Source organism: Heterodontus francisci, chromosome 38, assembly GCF_036365525.1.
Source record: "Heterodontus francisci isolate sHetFra1 chromosome 38, sHetFra1.hap1, whole genome shotgun sequence".
In the NCBI taxonomy this organism is placed as follows: Eukaryota; Metazoa; Chordata; class Chondrichthyes; order Heterodontiformes; family Heterodontidae; genus Heterodontus; species Heterodontus francisci.
The window spans coordinates 36,203,484-36,229,368 of record NC_090408.1 but is presented as its reverse complement, the minus strand read 5'-3'; the positions used below and the strand labels follow the sequence as shown (position 1 = coordinate 36,229,368).

The 25,885-nt window shown below is 43.9% G+C and overlaps 1 protein-coding gene across 1 annotated transcript in view; it reads left to right on the top strand.

The window, feature by feature from the left end:
• The first annotated feature begins 3,699 nt into the window (after nucleotides 1–3,699).
• The window catches only part of slco3a1a (solute carrier organic anion transporter family member 3A1a), a 140,902-nt gene continuing 118,716 nt past the window's right edge, over nucleotides 3,700–25,885 (top strand). Inside the window, exons 1-2 of the mRNA XM_068017642.1 lie at nucleotides 3,700–3,840; nucleotides 18,254–18,719. Of these exons, the coding sequence (XP_067873743.1) occupies nucleotides 3,700–3,840; nucleotides 18,254–18,719 (607 nt within the window). The remainder of the gene's footprint in view (nucleotides 3,841–18,253; nucleotides 18,720–25,885) is intronic.

The window sequence follows — 25,885 nt, the reverse complement described above, 5'->3', positions numbered from 1 at the left end:
TGCTTCACTCAAACAACATGACCAAAACCAAATGAACTGGTCATTCAGCAGAGGCCTATTTGTGGAAATGTTGCAGAATGACTTCCACTTAACAACAGTGTTTGCCCTGTGAAGTAGTTGATTCTGTTCTTTCAGAGTTTGAGGTTAAGGTGAATCATTAGCTTGGAAGAGAGACTTCAACTTGGCAGTATTCGTTGTGGGCATCGGAAACAAAATATTTCAGTAATATCTTTCACCACATAAGCAAAAAAAACTTGTTTTCTATCAGGGCAAAACGCTGAATGTGATTCTCTTCTTCAGGTGCTCCATCCTGGATCAATGCCAGCACCGGGGCACATTGTGTGTGCAGTAAACAGTTTGCATAGGACTAGACAATCACTATACACAATATGCAGGTTCTGCCTCACATTGAGAGAGACATATTAAAATAGCAACCTGCTACACAACTGACAGGTCACATTTAAAATTTCCAAACTGACATTGAATAACATCTCCAAAAGATCAAGCTAGATATATATCTGGTTGGGAGGATATAGGGAGAGGTGTGGATACAGATCTGTAAATCAGAACACGCTATCCTTCATTAGTAAGATCAAGTTCGTAACAGGAAAGGCCCTGCATGGTCTATGGAATGGAGGACATGAAAGCCAAATGGCAATTTCCTCATCCTATTATTTCTTATGTTGTTACGTAAACTCAAATGATTTCCACTGTTAGCTATATACGGTACAAATAATTACTTAACAGAGGCACTGCATTGCTAAACCTCTATAGATAATCTGCCATTTACAGCTCTTTGCGCCAGTGACAAAAAAGCTGCCTTCCCTACTGTGGTGCATTGTACAATTTGCTCTGCATCTATTCACAGCCAGTATCCTGCCTCACCAATCCACAATCAGATTAGGAATTATGAAAAGACAGCAGTGTTCTAACTAAGGCATTGTAAATATCAAGGATTGATTCCACCCAATAGCTGTTGGTGTCAAAATAAGTCATGTAGGCAAGAACATCTCAGCTTCAACCCCCAGCCTGTTCGAAGTTAGATAATCCCACCATGAACAATAACAACTTACATTTCTATAGCGCCCTTTAATGAAGTAAAACGCCCCAAGATCCTTTACAGGTGTCTTCCCAAATACAATTTGGCACCGAGCCACATAAGGAATTATTAGGACAATTTTAAGCAGTGTCTTCAAGGAGGAGAGAGAGATGGAGAGAGTTAACAAGGGAATTCCACAGCTTAGGGCCCTGGCAGCTGAAGACAAGGCCACCAACGGTGCAGTGATGGAAATGAGGTACGCTCAAGAGGCCAGAACTGAAGGAGCGCAGATATCTCGGAGGGTTATGACAGTAAAGCCCCAACACCAGTTCGGACAGTTAATTTAGTTGGGGCTTCTTGGTGAGGGAGATTGAAAACTCGCACAGGGTTCTTGTGCCTGATCACAGTCCAGTGTCTGCTGCTGGAAATGTGGATTTTAAGGAAGACAACTTGACTGTAACTCTAATGAACCTTACAGTCAAATAGTCAATGCACTCAACTCTCCCGATTCACAATTAAAGAATGATGTTTTGGACAAGTTTCCAGATGACAGCCAGTGACCATATCACCATAACTCAGCACCAGTTAGTGCCTTCAGGAGGGGGGTGGGGGGGAAGAGATTATGGGGGTGGGAAGGGGGGAAAATGCCAACAATTATGATTACACCATGAGAGATCCTTCTCTCTCCGGTATTCTGTGGTGTATCACATGGAGAGGTGAACGAAGACAGGGACTGGTTCAATCAAATGTTTCAATCACAATCTGGTCTCAATGTTTTTTAATCGCCATTGTGGCCTGTAGTATTGTGAGAAACAGGCTTAAACCACTGCCCCATCTTGAACAGCATCTGGAAGGGAGTGGAGCTCCATGTGTTTAAAAAAAAGCTCAGTTAAAATGAAGAAGTTAGCCTGAGTTTAAAAATAATGAAACAGGTACAAGATTGCTCTTTTGACCAGGTGTTTAGCCTATTTCCGCCCTGTTACAGCGCCACCTCTTGATGCAAAGTTCTGGAACTGCTGCTAAATTGCTCAATATTGAGTTGGTTGGTCACTTTCAGCTAATTATTATGGTTGACACAAATCACAACAATAGCTGAACATACCCTTTTCAAGGTGGGGCCCAATATATTAAATACCATATTCTATTTTCAAAATTGCTAGCTAAGGTTTCTTTCCTTTTAGAAAGTTGCATCCTTTGAAAGTAACGAGCTTATATAATTCCTTCTAATTACACACTCCCTCTCCTTCAGAATAGAGATCTGTATTCTGCAATGCAAAAACTATTGATATATTTTTTTAAATGCATACCTTGAATATATTTTAACGAGTGTGTTTGTAATATTTAAGTTATTCGTCAACTTGGAATAAACGACCAGTCATGCTGCACAAAAAATATAGATTAGGATATGAAAAGTAATCTTCAAAAGCTCGTTTCTAAACAATCGCAGCTTTTAAAATTTCCGTCCCAATGGTTTGCTAAAGATGATTATTTTTGCACAAGGGGTAAGTACTGCATGTTACGCACTGCAGAGTAAAGCTGCTATGAGCTACTGTTGCAAGGAATTGCTTGGATTGCAGGCTGGTGTACTGAACCTTAAATTCAAGATTCAGTCCAAACCATCACAGCAAAAGAAAACATCCCACAATCATTTAACACATCACACACCCTCGGTGCAGCTTCCAGCAGCTCGGGGAGAGGACTTAATATTTGTAAATATATTTTAAGCAGCTTGCACTCGGCAAATTACTTTTATGACTTTATAACTGAACAATTGAAAGGATATTTTTTTAAATAATTAAGATGCAGTTTAAAATTCTGAATGAAATTAATAAAATATTTTGTACCGAAATCTCGATGGAGTTCATTCTATTTAAACGTGAAATCAGAAGACACAATATAAATCATGGTATATGTAATTAAATTTGAGCAGTTGCCTTATTTATTTTTACAACAGATGCAGGTTTGGATATATTTGGGTATGCTGCATTTATTATCTCGTCCAAATGGCAAACATCAATCAAACTAGAGACTAGTGGAATATGACAAGGCGTGTTTTTTTTTTCTCTCCAGCGTTCAGCTTTAACTAGACCCGCTGTCTGTGTCTTTGGGGAGCGGAGGGGACAAGCAGGCAGAGGCAAAATCTGTCCTCTTTATATGGGAATTTATCAGCAAAATAACTCCTCCGTCGCATAGAAGGTTGTGTTACAGGTGAATGTTTTATCAGTTTGCTGACTGCATCATTGCTCTTTTCCTCTCTGGATTGGAAAAGTGGCTGAGTGACAATTAAGCGAAGGATTAAGGAGTAGTGATGGAACCTTGCACGCACTGACGGCCTCTCATTTCCCAGTCACAGCTTTCAGGAATCAGGCACACACAGCCTGCCTCTCGAGGTTGAAGATGCCTGTTCTTGCCCCATAAATGCGAGCGCCTTTGCTTGGGGAGGACTGGGGACTGGGGACTGGGGGGGAAGAAGAGGCTGGTCCTTGTGTGTGCTGCTCGCCCAAGACGGGAGGTGGGAGGTCATTAACGATGAGGAGGAGAATGTTGGAGCGGTGTTCCTGAAGGGAAGGAAGGCTAGATAGAGGCAGGATCCGGGCTGACTCTCCTGTGTGTTTCTGTGTCGCTGTCTGGCTGAGGGCAAGGCACAGAAGATAAAGAGGATGCAGAGTGGACAACCGCGGAGCAGCGGCGCCAGCAATGTCCAAAAAGACCAGAAGAAATCCTGCTTTTCCAACATCAAGATCTTCCTGATATCAGAGTGTGCACTGATGCTGGCGCAGGGAACGGTGGGAGCTTATCTGGTAAGGCGAATATTTCCAGAGAACCCCTGATAATATCAAGCCCCTTTATTGCAATCTTAAAGAAGTTGATCTTAACTGGGACTTTGAAATCTTAGGCAGTAAACTGTACCAAAATAGAGAGCATATAAAATAAGATGGTAGGCATATTAGACATAGTAATTTCATAGAAAATATGGTTTGTAAAATGTGTTCAGTAACCTGTGAATTTGTATTAATCATCACCATAGGTTTCCAGATGATGCAAAATCATATGATAAGTTTTTCCAATATAATAGAGGTAAAGATTGGCCTTTGTAATAATTGGATGTATTAATATGTGCAGGCTGCAGATAAATCCTATTATTAGCCTGTGTGTGCTACAGTTCAGTGATTGATAAGATACAAAGCTTCTGATTGTATTACCTGTCAGCAATGTGCATTTATGTAGCAACTTTCATGCAGAAACAACCCCAACATAAAATTTATTAGACTACATGGCAATTTGATTGCAAAAATGTTAAGTCTTATTTTATTCCCAGTATCTTGCTGCAGTGGAAGGAGAGGTGGAACTGATTTACTTCACCTAGTCTTGTTAATATAATTGTCAGATTTTCACTATATATAGCATGAATTCTTGCATTTGTGCACATATGGAATATGTGTATGTTTGCATGCATGCGGAAACACAGGCGTTTTGGAACAAAGAATTAGGATAACCATTAGCTAAAACATGATAGATTGCTATTACTATGGAAACATACTGTGGTTGCCGGGGACTCTTACATAACTGTTATCAATCAGTTGCTAAGTAGGGTCTCAGGCTTTTGCCTCATCAGTTTGTACCATCTTGCTCTCTGCTTGGCCTCAGTTCACAATGTGCTTTGAGAGTAGAACCAAATAACCTGTTTATGTCAGGGTCATTCACTAACTTTATGTTCAGGATTGTAATGTGCCTGTTTACCTGTCTCTCTCTGTTTGTGTCTTTCTCTCCCTACCTGGGTGTGTGCCATTCTGCTTTTCTCTTTTTTTTCCCCTCTCCTCTGTCATTCAGTATATACCTCGCTGCCTTTTATTTCTCTTCTGTTCTGTCTCTCGCTCTCTCTCTCTCTTTCACTCTCTGTGAAAGCTGTTCTAGAGACACATACGGTGCATTCACATTTGTCTGTTTTAAATTTCTCTCCTTGATCCTGACAGCAGAATTAGAGGCCAGGTTTTTTTTTTGCATCTGTGATTCTTCTGCCAAATTAAAGGTGCTACATTTAGCACCAGCCTTAATATTGTTCTCCTACACAATCTGAACTAATCAGAGGCCTGCGTAAAAATACCTAAGAAGGAAGAAGTTATCAGTGTGGGAGAGATGGTTAGCAAGTGGCCCTTAGGCTATACTTGCGTGGTGCTCCTTTATTTGCATCCTGCAGGTGTTTAATGGTGGATGACTTGTTCTTTATCCAGACTGATAATTTCACTTAAATCTGAGCTTTTGTTCTCTATTCATATTTCTGCCCACAAAGATCACTTTACACAATCGCTCAACACAAATACTGCAGAGTTTGTCATTAGTGGATGATGATTTTTTAGCTAATGGCTGCTGTCGTTCAGTAATGTGATTTGTAAGTGTCGGAACCTAGATCTGATCTAGAGGAAAGCATATGATGCTGTCATGCCTGATATCAACTGTAGGACATTCTGAGGAACCTGCTTTTCATGCTTCCCTTGCTGGGTGAAGGTCCTGCCTGTTGTAGCACTAACAGGACCAGAAAGATCCTGGGTGCAATCCTTAATTTCAGTGAGGATGGTGGTTAGAGGTACTGTCCAAGGCAGCTAGTTATAAAAGGTAGATGTCAACTCACTGCACCATCCAGTCCCCATTGTACACATGCTACCTAAGTTAGAATTACAATTATAGAATCATACAGCACAGAAGGAGGCCCATCGTGCCTAGGTCAACTTTCTGAAAGAACTACCAATTAATCCCACTCCCTTGTTCTTTTCACATAGCCCTGCAAATCTTTCCTTTTTAAGTGATCAAAATCCTTTTGAAAGTTCAATGCCTTTCAGATCATAAAAGCTCGCTGGGTTAAAAAAAATTCTCCTCATCTCCCCCTAGTTTTTAGAACCATAGAAAAATTATGGCACAGAAGGAGGCCATTCAGCCCATCGTGTCTGCGCCAGCAATTATTTTAAATCCGTGGTTATCGGCCCTCCTGCTGGTGGAAACATTTCTTCCCCATGTACTTTGATTCCATGTATCAAATAATTTGAGCCCCTCGACGAAATCTCCTTTTAACCATCACTGCTCGATTGTCAAAAAGAAATGGAATGCTCAACGTTTTTAGTATCAAAATGAAACTGGAAAATGGTGCTAGTGCCAACCCCCAGGTGCATTCGGCACAATATATCAGGGAATTCCACAGCACAGTTCGTGACTTTACATGTATTCACTTTAACGCACGGGAACACAGGGGCTGGGATGTGCTGTTTACAAACATGTGTTCCCAGTACACACAAGGTACACTGTGATAGAAAATTTCAGCTAAAGTTTTAACATTTTGGGTTGGATTGTTCATCACCACCGACTCTGAGGAAAGATCATGCCTGAAATACAAAGCGACTTTCAGACATTGAATCGCACCATTTGGAGTTTCCCTCCTGTCTCTAGGGTTGTGATCTTCTGCATGAATTTTACTTTCGTATATCACAGAAGGAGACTATTCAGTCCTTCAAGCCTGTGCCAGCTCTCTGCAAGAGCAATTTAGCTGGTCCCACTCACCCGCCCTTTCCCTTTGGCGCTGCACTTTTTCCCCCTTCAAATACTTATCAAATTCCCTGTGGAAATCCACAGTTGAATCTGGTATCTTTTCAGATCGTAACCACTGGCTGCGTAAAAGTTTTTCCTCATGTCGCCTTTGATTCTTTCACCAATCATAGATATCAGGCACGTAATAACCAGGTGCAGCTAAAGATAATGTAATAAGGGCAGATGCTGCCCAAATGTGGCCTGGTGGTCACTATGAGCACATCGAGACTTATCTCAATGGGTTTGGAATGAAAGAGTGATGAAGTGATACTTCAGTTGTAAAAGGCCTTGGCCAGGTTTCATGTGGAGTACTGCATTCAGTTTAGGGCACCGAACCTCAGGAAAGATATATTGTCTTTGAAAGGGGTTTCATCAGATTCATCGGGGTTCAAAGGGTTAAATTTGGAGGACAGGGTTGCATGAATGATTTGTATTTCTTTGAGTTTAGAAGGTTATCTAATCGAGGTTTTTAAAATGATTCAGGAATTCGATAGGACAGATACAGAGAAGTTATTTTCTCTGGTAGGGGAATCCAGAACAAGAGCACATAATTTAAAAATTAGGGAGACCATTTCGAAGTGAATTCAGCAAGCATGATTTCACACACAGGGTAATGGAAATCTAGAACTCACTCTCCAAATGAAGATGAATACCAGATCAATTGAAAGCTTCAAGACTGAGATCAAAGATTTTTGTTAGGTTAGGGTATCTAAGAATATTAAGGTAAAGCAGGTAAATGGAACTGAGGTACAGACCAGCCATGATCTCATTGAATGGCAGAACAGTCTTGAGGGGCTGAACGGCCTACTCCTTTTCCTATGTTCTAGACATTATACAGGGCACCAATAAACCAAAGATTTGCCATATTGGAATGATTGTTCAAGGAATCCTGGTCATTAAGTGATGGTTAATGTTACCTTTAAACGTTGAAAAGAAACTGAAGCCCAGGTGGTGATACTGTTTGGGGGAGAGTCTCAGAGGGAAGAGGAGAAACATGTGAATTTCACTACCAGTATTCCATGCGGACTTTCCTGATGAATGGAGAATGCTGAGGTGCAGCTGTATCAGCTCTTGTGTTCTTGACAAGTGAACAATGAAGCACTACCAACTCTCGCAGCTCTCTGGTAATGATTTATGTTGGTCCAGTAGCCTAGCCACATTCTGCAATGTTGTAGAGGGTGCTTTGGTGGAGTAGGCTGTTCTCATCATGTCCAATGATCTGCAAGGCTTTGGAAGGAACAGCAGATGGTTTTCCCTTCAGAGCTATGGGGCTGGATTTTAAAGCCGCTCCGCCGTCGGGAATGGTGGCGGGAGGGGTGCAATGACGATCAGTGCAGCGGAGGCCCGCCACCGAGCCCAAGGTGGCAGGCCCCATGCCGATCTCAACGGCAGCGGTGAGGCCTTGTGGCGGCCAACCCAGTGCTCGGCGACGGGATCCCCATTTCCATATGTAAGCTAATTTACATACTTGATTTAATGAGGGTCCCGTCGCCTCCTTAATTGCCGCACCGGTCTTCATTCGGGTGGGCGACAGTGCCGCGACTTCAAATCCCCGTTTGGGGACATATGGCGTGACACCTGTGGGGAGAGGGGAGGAGGATTGTTTCTCTGGGCAGGAGAGGGGGAGCGGGGTGACAACGATGCGGATTGGTCGGGGAGGTGATGGGAAGGGGGTAAAGGGCAAAGTTGCCAAACTTTGGGTGGGAGAAAGGTCAAATTCTCAGTATTTGAATTCTGGGCAGGTGGGGGAAAGGGTATGAATGTTTGGAAATGCCATTGGTGGGGTGGGAAAATGCATGTAAAGGCCATTTAATACTGTTTTGAGAAAATTTAACTTACCTGGCCCTTTAAATTTTAAATGTGCATTGAGGGCTGTAAGCCCTTTAAAAATGGCACCGGCACCTGCGCATTGGCAGCGGACGCCATTGCCAGCAACGGCTCGCCCGCCCCTTCTACGTCATCGCAGGGGTGGGAGCTACATCCATGCAAATGAGCCACCATGTTTGAAATCGTGGCGGCTCCATGACACGGTGCCTGTGCGGACGGGGTGCATTTTTTTGCGTCCATCGCCTACTTCGGCAGCAGAGTCTGAAAATGCAGCCCATGATGTTCCATCACTGGGGCATTTCAGCATCCTGTAGCACTGGCTGAGAAATGGTTAAAGTTAGATTAAGGGCTTATTTATGATTCGTTTATGCAAATCATCCAAAAATTGTTGCAATTCACAACTCATCAGGTACCACTTCACCACAAGTTGCTGGGCGATTTACACATTAATAACAGTGTGCGCCATTAAACTTGCCATTATTTTGGCAGCAAATTATGGCCCCATTAAAACAACGTGGTCACATGCAGCATGGAAATGGAGAGCAAATCCATCCCGAACCATCCAGTTGGGGCTAGTTTAAAAGGGGCAGAATCTTTCTGAGAAAGTTTGTCAAAACGATGTTTGTTTCCTTGCAAACAGCATAATGTAAACCAAGTCAAAATGGATTAAATGGGCCAGAATTTGCTGAAAACTTTCATCTATGGCATGTGCCATTCCTGTTGTCAGGAAATTAGGACGCCATGATTTCCTGATACTCCCTCATTTTCCTCACCAAAGCAGTTGACCAGCTGATGGTCGTGGCTCCGCCCTCATTAAAATCAATGGCGAGATCGAGTTTGCTGAATTATCGCTAATGAGATTGCCACATCCACTTAGATTGTTGCAGAATGGTACTGGTTGACCAGGTATACAGGAATCACAACAAGAACGCATTTAAAAGAGGCAACTTTGCTCCTGGGCGTCAATCATCAGACCGTCGCTATGTCCCTTCTGCAGGTTCTTGAGCTGATTGATGAAAACAGAGCCAACATTTTTGAAGATTTAATGCATTGCAAATGCTATTCATACTTATTTCTCACACTACTAATTGCTGCAATCAAAAAATAAAGGGTAATCCTTGACGCACTGTAACGTTGCCTCTCTGGGTGATTGTTTGCTGCATTACTTGCGATGTCAATCATAGGTGAAGTTCTTTGCAAATCCACAACTCCCAGCCAGAGCCTCGTGATACAGCTAGTCACAGAAGCGCTGTTTGTTCTTGTAGCAATATTTATTCAATAGGTATCCCTGTTTATATCTTTTAGTAATTTGCTGCCGGATATAGATAAATATTGGCTCAAGACTGCAGTCTAATAGAATTAGGCCTGCTTTGTTTTCATGAATTCCTTAACAGCTTAGTAATGATTTGGTCCCAGTCACAGTCAGCAGAGATAAAATGCAACTTTTCAAATCGTTTCAACCAACTCCACTTTGAAAACAGACACTAGCTGGGCTTAGCAGTTAATTAAAGTTTCTATTTTAAATATAATTGATGGTACACTCCTTCCTTTTACAATCTGAAGGTTGTAATTCCTGCAGAAATCAACATTCAAAATTAAATCTTAACTACCATTGCCTGCACCGCTCCTGATCCACGGCTGCGCTGTATTCCAATCATTTTTCCAGCGGATTGTGGCGTAAAGTTTGCCACTGGAGGAACTGCATTGCATTGCCGCGAATTCCGGGCCAATATCACATCATTTGTCAGCGGGTTAATTGTGTGCCACAATTTATTTGCCCTCACTCAACAGACAAGAGTTGTGCAGCATTTTCCAGAAGGCAGTGTCACTGTAATCAATGCACACTTCACATCTGTACAAAGATCATTGCTGAACATTCTTCTCACCGAACCATCCCCTGCTCCAGCCTAAGGACTCGATTGTCCCTATTTCTATAATCCGCAGACTGTTAAAGCTTAAGCTTTGCGTGAGCTAACCGCAGCTTTTATTTAATTCATTCTTGAGATATGGGTGTTGCGAGCAAGGCCAGCATTTATTGTCCAACCCGAGTTGGTAACATAGGAACAGGAGTATATTCCACTGTTCATTTAGATCATAGCTTTGTACCGCAATTCCATTTACATGACTTGGCTCCCTAATCCCTTGGTAGCCTTGCCTAATAAAAGCATTGCCCTTGAGAAAGTGGTGTTGGGCCTTCTTCTTGAAACACTGCAGTCCATGTGATGAAGGATCTTCCATAGATAATGCTGTTAGGTCGGGAGTTCCAGGATTTTGACCCAGTGATGATGAAGGAACGGATATATATTTCCAAGTCAGGATGGTGTGTGTCTTGGAAGGGAACTTGGAGTGGTGGTGTTTCCATGCACCACCTGCCGTTGTCCTTCTAAGATTGTGGGTTCAGGAAGTGATGTCGAAGAGGCCTCGGTGAGTTTCTGCAGTGTATCCTGAGGGAGTGAATATTTAAGGCAGTGCATGGACTGCCGATCAAGCCTGACTTACCTCATATTGCAAAGTAGGACTTGATCTTATACCGAGGCTTCTCGATAATCATTTTAAAAATAAATTGCATACTGTGCCATTCCATGATGAGACAACTAGAGAGTGCTGAAGATTGCTCTGCATCATTGTGTTGCCAACAAGTTAGGGACCTTTATCAAGTATAACTCCGAGTGCTTTTGACTCAGAAGTGCAGTCTTATAGAGCTGGAGAGCTTTGCATACAGGAGGAGATCTGTGCATCTAATGTAGGATTGGCCTAGAATCTCCAGGAATTGAAGATTAATCTTCAGGATACTGCTGGGAGGAGAATAATCAATGGGACATTAAACAAAATTGTGTGATTTATTTTCATTTTCTTTAAATATTTCTGTTTATTGGTTATAAAGATATTGGAGATTGGGAAAGTGGCTTGTTTGATTGACAGTCAAGAGTCATCCATTGGCTAACGAAAATCTTTTCAATTTCTAATTGGTGAGGGACGGCAGTGAGCGGACATGTTGGGCGACCTGTGGCGGAGCGTGGAGGTGGGGCAGTTGGCATCAGAAGGTCATGTGACGAAACCTCCAGGAATACATTCGACCAGAGTGGTCAACCCTAATCTAGTGGGAGATGATTCGTATTACAAAGCCTCTTTCATCAACCTCCCCTGCACCAACCGTGCATCAGGGCCACTGAGTTCCCTTTACCGACACACAGGCTGCACTCAGTACAGGTCAGGGATCAAATCCAAGGCCTTTCAGTTTGCCTGTTTTAGTATCATGTCTTAGGTCATCCGTGGAGATGAATTCCATCTGTTCCCTTGCTGTTTTATTTAAACAGTTGAAGGAGTGAAATGGTATTGATTGTGCAAACCTAAGATGAAAACAGATCAAGATATGGGTCACTGCTACCCTTGGAGGTGTATTTTCGTTTTCATTTAGTTATAGATCTCTGCTGGTAAATATATCAGTTGCCATGTAATTTTGCAGGCTGATGCAGTCAAGGCTCCATTACAGAAGAGAAAAGAATCTCAAATGCTTGAAATCTGAAATAAAAAACAGAAAATGTGTTGCTACTCAATGAATCATTGGTTAAATTGCTGCTCACTGGGGAGCTGTCACATGATCTAAGTTAGTTGGAGGTTTGATAATATTTTTTAACTGAATTTTAAATTCTCAAGCAGCTAAGGTGGGATTTGATCTTGCATTCATAATCCAGTGACAGAACCACTCCACCACCATGCCTTCGGATGAGTGAGAAGAATAGATTTTGAAAACTCGTGCTGTCGGGATGGTGTTCCACAGCTGGGAGCGTGCATCAGAAATTCAGGCTCAGCGGTCAGCTGGTCCCACAGAATTTTACCATTTTTCCAATATTGCCCCTTAGTCCTCCAGCAGTTGAATTCATAAAATCTACTCTCTGGAGTATAGTACAATATATATTTGAACTTTGGACTCGACCATATGGACTACAATTTTTTTTCTGATCCTGCACATTCCTAAGGTTATGTTTCCTTGGAAATACCAACAACATCAATTTTCATTTATATAGCACCAATAATTTGGGAAAATTCTCGAGCGAATTCACAGGAGCATTACCAAACAAAATTTGACACGGAGCCACATATGGAGATATCGGGAGGGGACCAAAAGCTTCATCAAAGAGACAGAGCTTTTAAGGAGCATTTTAAAGGAAGAGAGAGAGAGAGAGACGGAGAGAAGAGGAGAGGTTTAGGGTGGGAATGCCATGTTAAAAATGTACAACACTGGACCAACGTGTAAACCAAAGCAGTTTTATGTGTGCCAGGGATTCCCTGAGCTGGACCATTACCTCATGTTTGGGATCAATTATCTAATCTCATGGCCTTTGTACTCCATTTAACATTTCTGAATCTGAGTTAAACTAACATAATTATACTTCATGCATCTAAACAATGCCTCAGCTCCACAACAGAAACTGTTCGTAAAAACCCTGTGTAATTATGTTTCCTCGAGTAATATGAAATCTTAAGTTAAAATAGAGAATTAAAACACACAACTGGTGGGAATTTAAAATGCTGGAAATGCACAGCAGGTCTGTTGACATTTGAAAGAGGAAAAGATAGATTAACATTTTCAGACAATAGGAAATATTGACCTCTGTCCATGAAACTGTATCCCAGTATGATGCACAAGCTGGATATGACTAGGAAGGTTATTATTTAAATGGCGAGAGATTGCAGAACTCTGCAGTACAGAGGGATCTGGGTGTCCTGGTACACGATTCACTATAAGTTAGTATGCGGGTACAGCAAGTGATTAGGAAAGCAAATGGAATGTAGTCATTTATTGCAAGGGGAATCAAGTATAAAAGCAGGGAAACCCTCTGAACTTGAGGCACTCCGTTCTCTCAGGTCTAACCCCGACATTGTCATCAAGCCTGCAGACAAGGGTGGTGCTGCTGTTGTATGGCGTACCATCCTCTACCTTGCAGAGGCTCAGCGCCAACTCTCAGACACTTCTTCCTACCTCCCTCTGGACCATGACCCCACCACTGAACATCAAGCTACTGTCCACAGGACTGTCACTGACCTCATCTCCTCTGGAGATCTTCCCTCTACAGCTTCCAACCGCATAGTCCCACAACCCCGGACAGCCCGCTTCTACCTCCTTCCCAAAATCCACAAACAGGACTGTCCCGGCAGACCCATTGTGTCAGCCTGCTCCTGCCCCACTGAACTTATTTCTTCTTCAGTTTCTACCTATGTCCTCTTGACAAGTAATTCCGGTTTAACTAGTGCTCTAGGTTAACCATTTCTCTCCTGCTTATTATCCTCAACTGTTTCTATGAGACATAAGAACAATGGGATGGAAACCGGACAGGAATATTCATTAAGGGCACTAGATGAATCCTTAACCCCCTTCAATGGTTCCAGGGATGGGGGATTTTAGTTACAAGGTTAGGTTGGAAAAGTTGCAGTTGTGCTCCCTGGAGCAATGGAGATTGAGGGGAGTAAATAAAAGCAAAATACTGCGGATGCTGGAAATCTGAAACAAAAACAAGAAATGCTGGAATCACTCAGCAGGTCTGGCAGCATCTGTGGAAAGAGAAGCAGAGTTAACGTTTCGGGTCAGTGACCCTTCTTCGGAACCCGAACCCAGGTTCCGAAGAAGGGTCACTGACCCGAAACGTTAACTCTGCTTCTCTTTCCACAGATGCTGCCAGACCTGCTGAGTGATTCCAGAATTTCTTGAGATTGAGGGGAGGTTTGATAGAGGTGTACAGATTATGACGGGCTGAGCTAAACTAGACAAGGAAAAACTATTCCCAATAACTGAAGATGCAAGGACTAGGGGACACAGATTGAAGGTTTTGGGCAAGAGATGCAGGGGGAATGTGAGGAAAAACTTTTTTATGCAGCAAGTGGTAATGACCTGGAACTTGTTGCTCACGAGGTTGGTGAAAGCGGAGACAATGAATGATTTCAAAAGGCAATTGGATGGGCACTTGAAGGAAATACAGGGATCGAGCGGGGAAGTGGGACTGATCGGTTTGCATCTGATGAGCCAAATAGCCTCCTTCAATGCCACGTATGACTGTATGACTATGATTCTTTATGACCTTGCATCCTCATCAATGAACTATTAGGGTTTTACCACCCAGTTGTTTGCCTAGGAGTGAACGGTATTGACATTTGGGATCTCCAGACTGTCATATTTTAAGCAGTTTGGGATACATTAGCATTTACATTGCCAACCTCCCATCAGGATCCACACAGCCTGCTGAATGAATTAACCATTTCTTGGCCAATTACCAAAGAAGTCAGAAAACAAAACTTTAGAATAATAGCAGCACTTAAACGTAAACAGTGGGGTTAATGTTAACTACAAGTGGTGAGTGTAAAATGAGCAATGTCGATTCATCTGTCTCTTATACATCTCGCCTGATTTGTGTTTCCATTTACTCCAATGGAGGTAATTTTGACAACATGAAATAATTAGGAGATAGGGATAATTGATAAAATGAATAACCGAGGTTACGACGTCAGTTTAGTTCTGTCCCAGCAATTTCGCGTTAGCTGCTTGATGATTTAATTTACAGTTGAGCTTAGTGTTTGAGATTGATATAAATTGGTGAGATTAATTGAGGATTAGACTCCATAGATAGCTAACAAGTTAAAAGCGATAGATAACCAGTCCATTGATTAAATTAAATTCAGTCTGCTTACTGTCTCCAAAGCTCGTACAACTTCACCGTTAGGAGTTGGCTCATTACGAGTAAAAGTAATGGGTGGGAAGTGATGGGTACAGGTCTAAGCGAGAATTGTGCAGTCGCAAACCTCCATGCTGGAACGTGATTTCATAGGATGGCACTTTAGGGCTGAGCATTGTGATATGTCTCTGCCTGCGATCCAGGGTTTGAAAAACACGGGTTTTCGCCAGTAGTTCAGGACCCCCCTCCACCTCCGTCTCCAGGCCAATGAGTGGTCCAGGGGAGACGGATGTTCCCAACTCCAGAAATCCAGCCGGAGCTGAGACCAGACGCAGAGAGAGGAGGCCATCTCACGCCCCTCCCCCAGCGCCCACAGACCCAGCAGACGGGCCGCATTTTCAATTATAACTGGGTCGGGTACATCCTATTAAGGAGTGGATTTTGGCTGGGAGGGCCGACCCTTTGGGGCCTCGCCCTCCCCTCCACTCAGGGCACCTGACCCAGTGGCAGAAAGGGAAGCGTCCCCAGGCTCCCCCACCACAAGCAGAGCTCCACTCGTTCCTTCAGGAGGGGCTGCATGTACAGGGGCCTCCCCTCCATCTTGAGGGCGAGGGAACTCCTGCCCAGATTTTGCAGCCTTGATGGTGGTGGTGGCAGGGGGAACCTGGGTACCTGAACCAGGAGACAGCTCCACTCCAACAGATGGGCCCTGAGTTACCTCCGTGGATGGGTGCCTTCTCCTCTTTTTCCCACTAGGGCGCGGAGGCTGAGAGACCTCCATGTCATCAGAGGCCTCCGCCTCCACACCCTCCTTTTGTTTAGTTATGCTGGGCCTGAGGCAGGTGGGTTCCCCGGGAGTGGGCCTTGGGCTGAGCTCAGGCTTGGGTTGTGCCATGGTGTCCAGGGGACACGCTTCTTGGTGTTTACCAAGCCAGGTTCTAGACTTAAAACCACAGTCAGAAGCCAGCAGACTTCCATCCCATCAGTCTAGGCCACTGTGGCAAAAATTCAGTAACCAGTATGATTTCTTTCTAATCCCATCACCAGATTTGCTGCCACTTTGATGATTAAGGGTGTCTATTTGGTGCCAGGTAGTGTTGAATTTGGATAGGTTTTTGTATGATGGGCAATGATGGTGAGAAACTGGACTGAGATTGTCCAAAATCTTACTTCACCCTCTTATTTCCATTCATCATTGTTGTATAAAGTTTCACAGAAGACCATTGAACCTTAGAATAATTATGTCACAGAAGGAGGCCATTCATCCTGTCATGTCCATGCTGGCTGAAAAAACGAGCGGCCCAATCTAATCCCACCTACCAGCTCCTGGTCCATAGCCTTGCTGGTTACAGCGGTTCAGGTGCATGTCCAGATACCTTTTAAAAGAATTGAGGGTTTCTGCCAACACCACCATTCCTGGCAGCAAATTCCAGACACCCACCACCCTCTGGGTGAACAAATGTTTCCTCATATCCCCTCCAATCCTTCTACCAATCACCTTAAATCTGTGTCCTTTGGTAACTGACTTCCCCACCAGGGGAAACAGGTCATTCCTGTCCACTCTATCTAGGCCCCTCATAATTTTGTACACCTCTATTAAGTCACCCTTCAGCATCCTTAGTTCTGGGGAAAACAACCCTAGCCTATCCAATCTTTCCTCATCGCTGCAACTTTCAAGCCCTGGCAACATTCGTGTAAATCTCCTCTGTACTGTCTCCAGAGCAATTATGTCCTTTCTGTAATGTGCTGACCTGAACTGTATGCAATACTCTAGCTGTGGCCTAACCAGCATTTTATACAGTTCCAGCATTACATCCCTGCTTTTGTATTCTATACCTTGGCCAATAAAGGCAAGCAATCCATATGCCTTCTTCACCACTCTATCCACCTGTCCTGCCACCTTCAGGGACCTGTGGACATGCACTCTAAGGTCTCTCACTTCTTCTACCCCTCTCAATATCCTCCCATTTATGGTGTATTCCCTCATTTTATTTGCCCTCCCCAGATGCATTACCTCACACTTCTCTGGATTGAATTCCATTTGCCACTTTCCTGCCCACTCAACCAAACCATTGATATTATTCTGGAGTCCACGGCTATCCTCTTCACTATCAACTACATGGCCAATGTTTGTGTCATCAGCAAACTTCCCAATCATGCCTCCCACATTTAAGTCCAAATCATTAATATATATCACAAACAGCAAGGGATCCAACACTGAGCCCTGTGGAATGTTACTGGAAGTAGCTTTCCATTCACAAAAACATCCGTCGACTACTACCCTTTGTCTTCTGTCCCTGAGCCAATTCTGGATACAACCTGCTATATTCCCCTGCATTCCATGGGCTTTCATTTTACAGACCAGCCTGCCATGCGGGAACTTGTCAAATGCCTTACTAAAATCCATATAGACCACATCCACTGCACTACCCTGTCAATCCTCCCTGTTACTTACTCAAAAACCTCAATTAAGTTAGTAAGTCATGACCTTCCTCTAACAAATCCATGCTGACTATCCCTGATTAATCCGTGCCTTTCTAAGTGGCAGTTTATCCTGTCCCTCAGAATTGATTCTAACAATTTACCCACCACTGAGGTCAGATTGACAGGCCTATAATTATTTAGCCCATCCCTCACACCATTTTTAAACAATGGTGCAACGTTCACAGATCTCCAATCCTCTGGTACCTCGCCTGTTTCTCAGAGCATCCACTATTTCCTCTCTGGCTTCCTTTAACAGCCTGGGATGCAATCCATCCAGTCCTGGTGGTTTATCCACTTTCAGGGATGTCAGACCCTCTAGTACTTTCTCTCTCATTATCCTTATTGTATCTAATATTTCACATGCCCCCTCTTTAACTACAATGTCTGCATCAACCCTCCCCTTTGTGAAAACAGACAAAAAACTTATTAAGAACCCTGCCCACATCTTCTGCATCCACGCATAAGTTCCCTGGTACATCTCAACGTGGAACTTTCTCCCCGTGTCAGCTGGGGGATGCATCACCCTTACTCTCAACAATACTGGCTATGCTATCTTATAGAGGTTGTCTATGTTGTATAACTGTTTTGTGTCTTGCTGTTGAATGCTTTGTGGAACACCTGTATAACTGTTTAACTCTGGACTTTTTTCCTTGTGCAGGTCAGCGTGTTAACGACTCTGGAAAGGAGGTTTAACTTACAGAGTGCTGACGTCGGTGTCATTGCCAGCAGCTTTGAGATTGGAAATTTGGCCCTGATTTTATTTGTGAGCTACTTTGGGGCAAAAGGGCACAGGCCACGCCTGATAGGATGTGGGGGCATCGTGATGGCCCTGGGGGCTTTGTTGTCTGCCCTGCCGGAGTTCCTCACTCACCAGTACGAGTATGAATCTGGGGAGATCCCCTGGGGACTTGAAGGCAGGGACTTGTGCATTGGGAATGTATCAGCGAGCAGCCAAGAACAGGAGACCAAAATAATCTGCAGGAACAGGACTTCTACCAATATGATGTACCTACTGCTAATTGGAGCCCAAGTCCTACTGGGTATTGGTGCTACTCCAGTCCAACCTCTTGGCGTGTCCTACATAGATGATCATGTCCATAGGAAGGATTCCTCCCTGTATATAGGTAAGATATATTAAATGATATTATTTAATGATCTTATAACTACTTTATATATATAAAGTGACTGGTGCAATGATCATGAGGCCAGTGCTTTACTGACAGTTGCCATCTCTCATTTTGCTCATGGGAAGTTGACACCTCCTAACTGGGATATAATGAAGTAAAGCCAGGCCCCTCGACTGGAATATGTGTCTGTTGATATTATAGAACATTCTTGTTAATCAAATCCTCTTTAGCTAGTGAATTGGAGTCACATAAGAGATTAAATGTAGTTTGATATTGTTTTAATTTGCGATCAGTCAGTTGGACCGTAGCCTTGCACCCCTGCACATTTCCGTGGGTTTCAAAGCTCTTTCTGAATTAAACTAGAATTACACAAAATTACGTAGAATTTACAGGACATTCGGCCCAACTGGTCCAAGCCGGTGTTTATCCTTCACACAAGGCTTCTGCCATCCCTCTTCATCTCAATTTATTAGCATAATCTCTTATTCTTTTCTCCCTTGTGTTTGTCTAGCTTTCCCCTAAATGCTACATGCTGTTATCACAACTCCTTATAGTAGCTAGTTCCACATTCCCTATTGGATGTATTGGTGACTATCTTACACTATAGCCCCCAGTTTTGGACTCTCCCACAAGTGGAAACATTTCCTCGATCTCTACCCTATCAAACCATTGCATAATCTGAAATACCTTGATTAGTTCAATCTCCAGTCTTCACTTTTCTAGAGAAAAAAAGCCCCATATTAATACAATTCAGGGTTTATTTTTAATTTCCAGGGAAGTGAATTTGACAGGTGCTGCAACAGATAGCAAATGGAAGTTCGTACAAATCAAATTATATTGTCAGAGAAATCCATATTTGGATTCAGAGCTCCGAGGCATGCTCAAAGCTTACTGGTCACCACAGCAAAGACTGTTTATAAACTTAGACCAGCTGGTAATGGTAATGTAGGTGAAATGACTGATCCCCCATTACCAGTGAGGAGCTGTGTCAATAGGACATCAGGGATCGGGCTACACCACTGGAGGGCCTATTATCGAACTCCCTTCAAGTGAGGCTCCCCACTGGGAGTGCAGGACCAGCAAATTCATCCTCGAATGTAAGGTTGCATTTTGTAAAGGTATTTCTTAGTTTGAAAAGATACATTTCATTTAAATGTACCTTGTTTATAACGATAAAGAACACAAGAATGTATAAATTAGGAGCAGGAGTAGGCCACTCGGCCCCTCGAGCCTGCTCCGCCATTCAGTAAGTTCATGGCTGAACTGATTACTCCACATTTTCACCTACCCCCGATAACGTTCCACCCCCTTGCTTATCAAGAATCTATCTACCTCTGCCTTAAAAATATTCAAAAACTCTGCTTCCAGTGCCTTTTGAGGAAGAGAATTCCAAAGACTCACAACCCTCTCCTCATCTCTGTCTTAAATGGGCGACCCCTTATTTTTAAACAGTGACCCCTAGTTCTAGATTCTCCCACAAGGGGAAACATCCTTTCCACATCCACCCTGTCAAGACCCCTCAGGATCTTATATGTTTCAATCAAGTTGCCTCTTACTCTTCTAAATTCCAGCTGATATATGCCTAGCCTGTCCAACCTTTCCTTATAAGACAACCCGCCCAATCCAGGTATTAGTCTAGTAAACCTGCTCTCTGCTGCCTCCAACACATTTACATTCTTCCTTAAGTAAGGAGACCAGTACTGTACACAGTACTCCAGATGTGGTCTCACCAATGCCCTGTATAGCTGAAGCATAACCTCCCTACTTGGGCGGCACAGTGGTGCAGTGGTTAGCACTGCAGCCTCACAGCTCCAGAGACCTGGGTTCGATTCTGGGTATTGCCTGTGCGGAGTTTGCAAGTTCTCCCTGTGTCTGCGTGGGTTTTCACCGGGTGCTCCGGTTTCCTCCCACAGCCAAAGACTTGCAGGTTGATAGGTAAATTGGCCATTGTAAATTGCCCCTAGTATAGGTAGGTGGTAGGGAATATGGGATTATTGTAGGGTTAGTATAAATGGGTGGCTGTTGGTTGGCAAGACTTGGTGGGCCGCAGGGCCTGTTTCGGTGCTGTATCTCTAAAATACATTTCTATTCAATTTCCCTCGCGATAAACCATAACATTCTATTAGCTTTCCTAATTACGTGCTGTACCTGGATATTAACCTTTTGTGATTCATGCACTAGGACATCCAGATCCCTCTGCATCTCAGAGCTCTGCAATCTCTCACCATTGAGATAATATGCTTTTTTTATTCTTCCTGCCAAAGTGGACAATTTCAAACGTTCCCACATTATACTCCATTGTCCAGGTCTTTGTCCACTCACTTAACCTATCTATATCCCTTTGTAGCCTCCTTATGTCCTCTTCACAAGTTACTTTCCTACCCATCTTTGTGTCATCAGCAAATTTAGCAACCATACCTTCGGTCGCTTCTTCTAAGTCATTTATATAAATTCTAAAATGTTGAGGCCCCAGCACAGATCCCTGTGGCACACCACTTGTTACTTCATACTGGGGAGGTGGTGGCGTAGTGGTATTGTCACTGGACTAGTAACCCTGAGACCCAGGATATTACTCTGGGGACATAGGTTTGAATCCCATCACAGCAGAAGGTGGAATTTGAATTCAATTAATAAATCTGGAATTAAAAGCTAGTCTAATGATGGCCATGAAACCATTGTCGATTGTTGTAAAAACCCATCTGGTTCACTAATGTCCTTTAGGGAAGGAAATCTGCTGTCCTTACCTGGTCTGGCCTACATGTGACTCCAGACCCACAGCAATGTGGTTGACTCTTACATGCCCTCTGAAATGGCCTAGCAAACCACTCAGTTGTACCTAACCGCTACGGACTCAATAAAAAGGAATAAAACCAGACAGACCACCCGGCATCGACCTAGGCACTGGAAACGACAATGGCAAACCCAGCCCTGTCGACCCTGCAAAGACCTCCTTACTATCATCTGTGGGCTTGTACCACAGACTAGTCAAGCAACAGCCTGACATAGTCACACTCACGGAATCATACCTTACAGACAATGTCCCAGATACTGCCATCACCATCCCCGGGTATGTCCTGTTCCACCAGCAGGGCAGAGGTGGCAGCACAGTGGTATACAGCAGGGAGGGAGTTGCCCTGGGAGTCCTCAACATCAACTCCGGACCCCATGAAGTCTCATGGCATGAGGTCAAACATGGGCAAGGAAAACTCCTGCTGATTACCACCTACCGCCCTCCCTCAGCTCAGTTTGGATTCCACCAGGGCCACTCAGCTCCTGACCTCATTACAGCCTTGGTTCAAACATGGACAGAAGAACTGAACTCAAGAGGTGAGGGGAAAGTGACTGTCCTTGACATCAAGGCAGCATTTGACCGAGTATGGCATCAAGAAGCCCTAGCAAAACTGAAGTGAATGGGAATCAGGGGGAAAACTCTCCGCTGGTTGGAGTCATACCTAGCGCAAAGGAAGATGGTTGTCGTTGTTGGAGATCAATCAGCTGAGCTCCAGGACATGACTGCAGGAGTTCCTCAGGGTAGTGTCCTAGGCCCAACCATCTTCTGCTGCTTCATCAATGACGTTCCTTCGATCATAAGGTCAGAAGTGGGGATGTTCGCTGATGATTGCACCATGTTCAGCACCATTCGCGACTCCTCACATGCTGAAGCAGTCTTTGTAGAAATGCAGCAAGACCTAGACAATATCCAGGCTTGGGCTGATAAGTGGCAAGTAACATTCGCGCCACACAAATACCTGGCAATGACCATCTCCAACAAGAGAGAATCTAACCATCTCCCCTTGACATTCAATGGCATTACCATTGCTGAATCCCCCACTATCAACATCCTAGGGGCTACCATTGACCAGAAACTGAACTGGAGTAGCCATATAAATACTGTGGCTACAAGAGCAGGTCAGAGGCTAGGAATCCTGCGGCAAGTAACCCATCTCCTGACTCCCCAAAGCCTGTCCACCATCTACAAGGCACAAATCAGGAGTGTGATGGAATACTCTCCACTTGCCTGGATGGGTGCAGCTCCAACAAAACTCAAGAAGCTCGACACCATCCAGGACAAAGCAGCCTGCTTGATTGACATCCCATCCTCAAACATTCACTTCCACCACCACCGATGCACTGTGGCAGCAGTGTGTACCATCTACAAGATGCACTGTAGCAACGTACCAAGGCTCCTTAGACAGCACCTTCCAAACCCGCAACCTCTACCAACTAGAAGGACAAGGGCAGCAAATGCATGGGAGCACCACCACCTGCAAGTTCCCCTCTAGGTCACACACAATCCTGACTTGGAACTATATCGCCGTTCCTTCACTGTCGCTGGGTCAAAATCCTGGAACTCCCTTCCTAACAGCACGGTGGGTGAACCTACCTCGCATAGACTGCAGCGGTTCAAGAAGGCAGTTCACCACCACCTTCTCAAGGGCTATTAGGGATGGGCAATAAATGCTGGCCATCCTACTGAGCCAGCGGCGCTTGAGATGGCTTGGCCATGTGAGCTGCATGGAAGATCCCCAAGGACACATTGTACAGCGAGCTCGTCAGTTGTATCAGACCCACCAGCCGTCCATGTCCCTGCATTAAAGACGTCTGCAAATGCGACATGAAGTCCTGTGACATTGAGCACAAGTCGTGGGAGTCAGTTGCCAGCGATCACCAGAGCTGGCGGGCAGCCATAAAGGTGGGGTTAAAGTGTGGCGAGTCGAAGAGACTGAGCAGTTGGCAGGAAAAAAGACAGAAGCGCAAGGAGAGAGCCAACTGTATAACAGCCCCGACAACCAATTTTATCTGTAGCACCTGTGGAAGAGTCTGTCACTCTAGAATTGGCCTTTATAGCCACTCCAGGCGCTGCTTCACAAACTGCTGATCACCTCCAGGCGCTTACCCATTGTCTCCTGAGTCAAGGAGGCCAAAGAAAGAAAAAAGAACACAATGAGCTTTTATTTTCTGCAATAACCTTTGATGTGGCACCTTATCAAATGCCTTCTCGAAATCTAAGTACAATACATCCATTGGTTCCCCTTTATCCACAGCACATGTAACTCCCTCAAAGAACTTCAATAATTTAGTTTAACATGATTTCCCTTTCACAAAACCATGTTGACTCTGCCTGATTACCTTGATTACTACATTCGCTATTTTCCAATCTAACAGAACCGAATCTAGGGAATTTTGGAAAATTAAAACTAACGCAGCAACTATCTCACTAGCCACTTCTTTTAACACCCTAGGATGAAATCCATCAGGACCCGGGGACTTGTCCGCCCGCAACTCCAACAATTTGTTCATTCCCACTTCCCTGGTGATTGTAATTTTCTAGAGTTTTTCCCTCCCTTCCATTTCCTGACTTACAGCTGATACTGGGATGTTACTTGTATCCTCAATAGTGAAGACTGATGCAAAATATCGGTTCAATTCCTCTGTCATCTCCTTATTATCCATTATTAATTCCGCAGACTCACTTTTTATAGGACCAAAGCTCACTTTGTTAACTCTTCTTTTTAAAATACCTATAGAAACTCTTACTATCTGTCTTTTCTAGCTAGCTTTCTCTCGTACTCTTAATTTTACCTTCCTTATCAATCTTTTAGTCATTCTTTGTTCTTTTTTATATTCTGGCCAATCTTCTGGCCTGCCTCCCATCTTTGCGCAATTATAGGCTTTTTCTTTAAGTTTGCTGCTATCTTTAACTGTTATAGTTAACCACGGATAGTGGGTCCCACTCTTGGAATTTTTCTTTCTCGTTGAAATGTATCTATTCTTTGTGTTCTGAAATATCCCCTTAAATGTCTGCCACTGCATCTCTATTGATCTATCCCTTAACCTGATTTGCAAGAATAAATTAACTGTATGTCATGGCCTGGGAAATGTTATCAGGCAAGCTCCAGAGCATGTGAGAACAAGACAGAGTGACAGCATTACATAATGGAATATGTCATGGCATCATGAAAATGACTTTTTGTGTGGCATCGATGCAATCAAATTTTTTTTTAAGCCATTTGATGAGCATCGCACCAGTGAGTTGCAATGTGTTTTTTTTTATTCATTCATGGGATGTGAGCACAGCTGGCAAGGCCTGTATTTACTGCCCATCCTTAATTGCTCTTGAGAAGGTGGTGGTGAGCTGTCTTCTTGAACCATTGCAGTCCATGTGGTGTAGGTACACCCACAGTGCTGTTAGGGAGTGAGTTCCGTGATTTTGATCCAATGACAATGAAGGAATGGCGATATAGTTCTAAGTCAGGATGGTATGTGGCTTGGAGGGGAACTTGCAGGTGCTGGTGTTCTCATGCACCTGCTGCCCTTGTTCTTTGAGGGGTAGAGGTTTAGATGGTGCTGTTGAATGAGCGTTGGTGAGTTGCTGCAGTGCATCTTGTAGATGGTACACATGGCTGCCACTGTGCGCTGATGCTGGAGGGGGTGAATGTTTAAGGTGGTGGATGGGGTGCCAATCAAGCAGGCTGCTTTGTCCTGGATGGTGTCAAGCTTCTTGAGTGTTGTTGGAGCTGCACTCACCAAGCAAGTGGGAAGTATTCTATCACATTCCTGACTTGTACCTTGTAGATAGTGGACAGGATTTGGAGAGTCAGGAGGTGAGTTACTTGCTGTAGAAATTCCAGCCTCTGACCTGCTCTTGTAGCCACAGTATTTATGTAGCTGGTCCAGTTAAGTTTCTGGTCAATGGTAACCCCCAGGATGTTGATGGTGGTGGGGGGGGGGGTGGGGTTCAGTGATGGTAATGCTGTTGAATATCAAGGGGAGATGGTTAGATTCTCCCTTGTTGGAGATGGTCATTTCCTCGCACTTATGTGGCGTGAATGTTTCTTGTTGTTTATGAGCCGAAGCCTGAATGTCGTCCAGGCCTCACTGCATGTGGGCATGGACTTCTTCATTATCTGAGGAGTTATGAAGGGGACTGAACACCGAGCAATCTTCAGCCAACATCCCCACGTCTGACCTTATGATGGAGGGAAGGTGTGTGGGGGTGAATCTTTGCAACAGGTTCTCCCACATTTTCACCGTAACTTCAGCAGAAACACTGGGAAAATGGCATAAAGGCCATTTATGCTGTTTATCTGGATTTTCTGCAGCTCTTCTGCTGAGGCTAAGGCAGATCAGTAAAGAGACCCTGTGAAAATGCTCTGCTTATG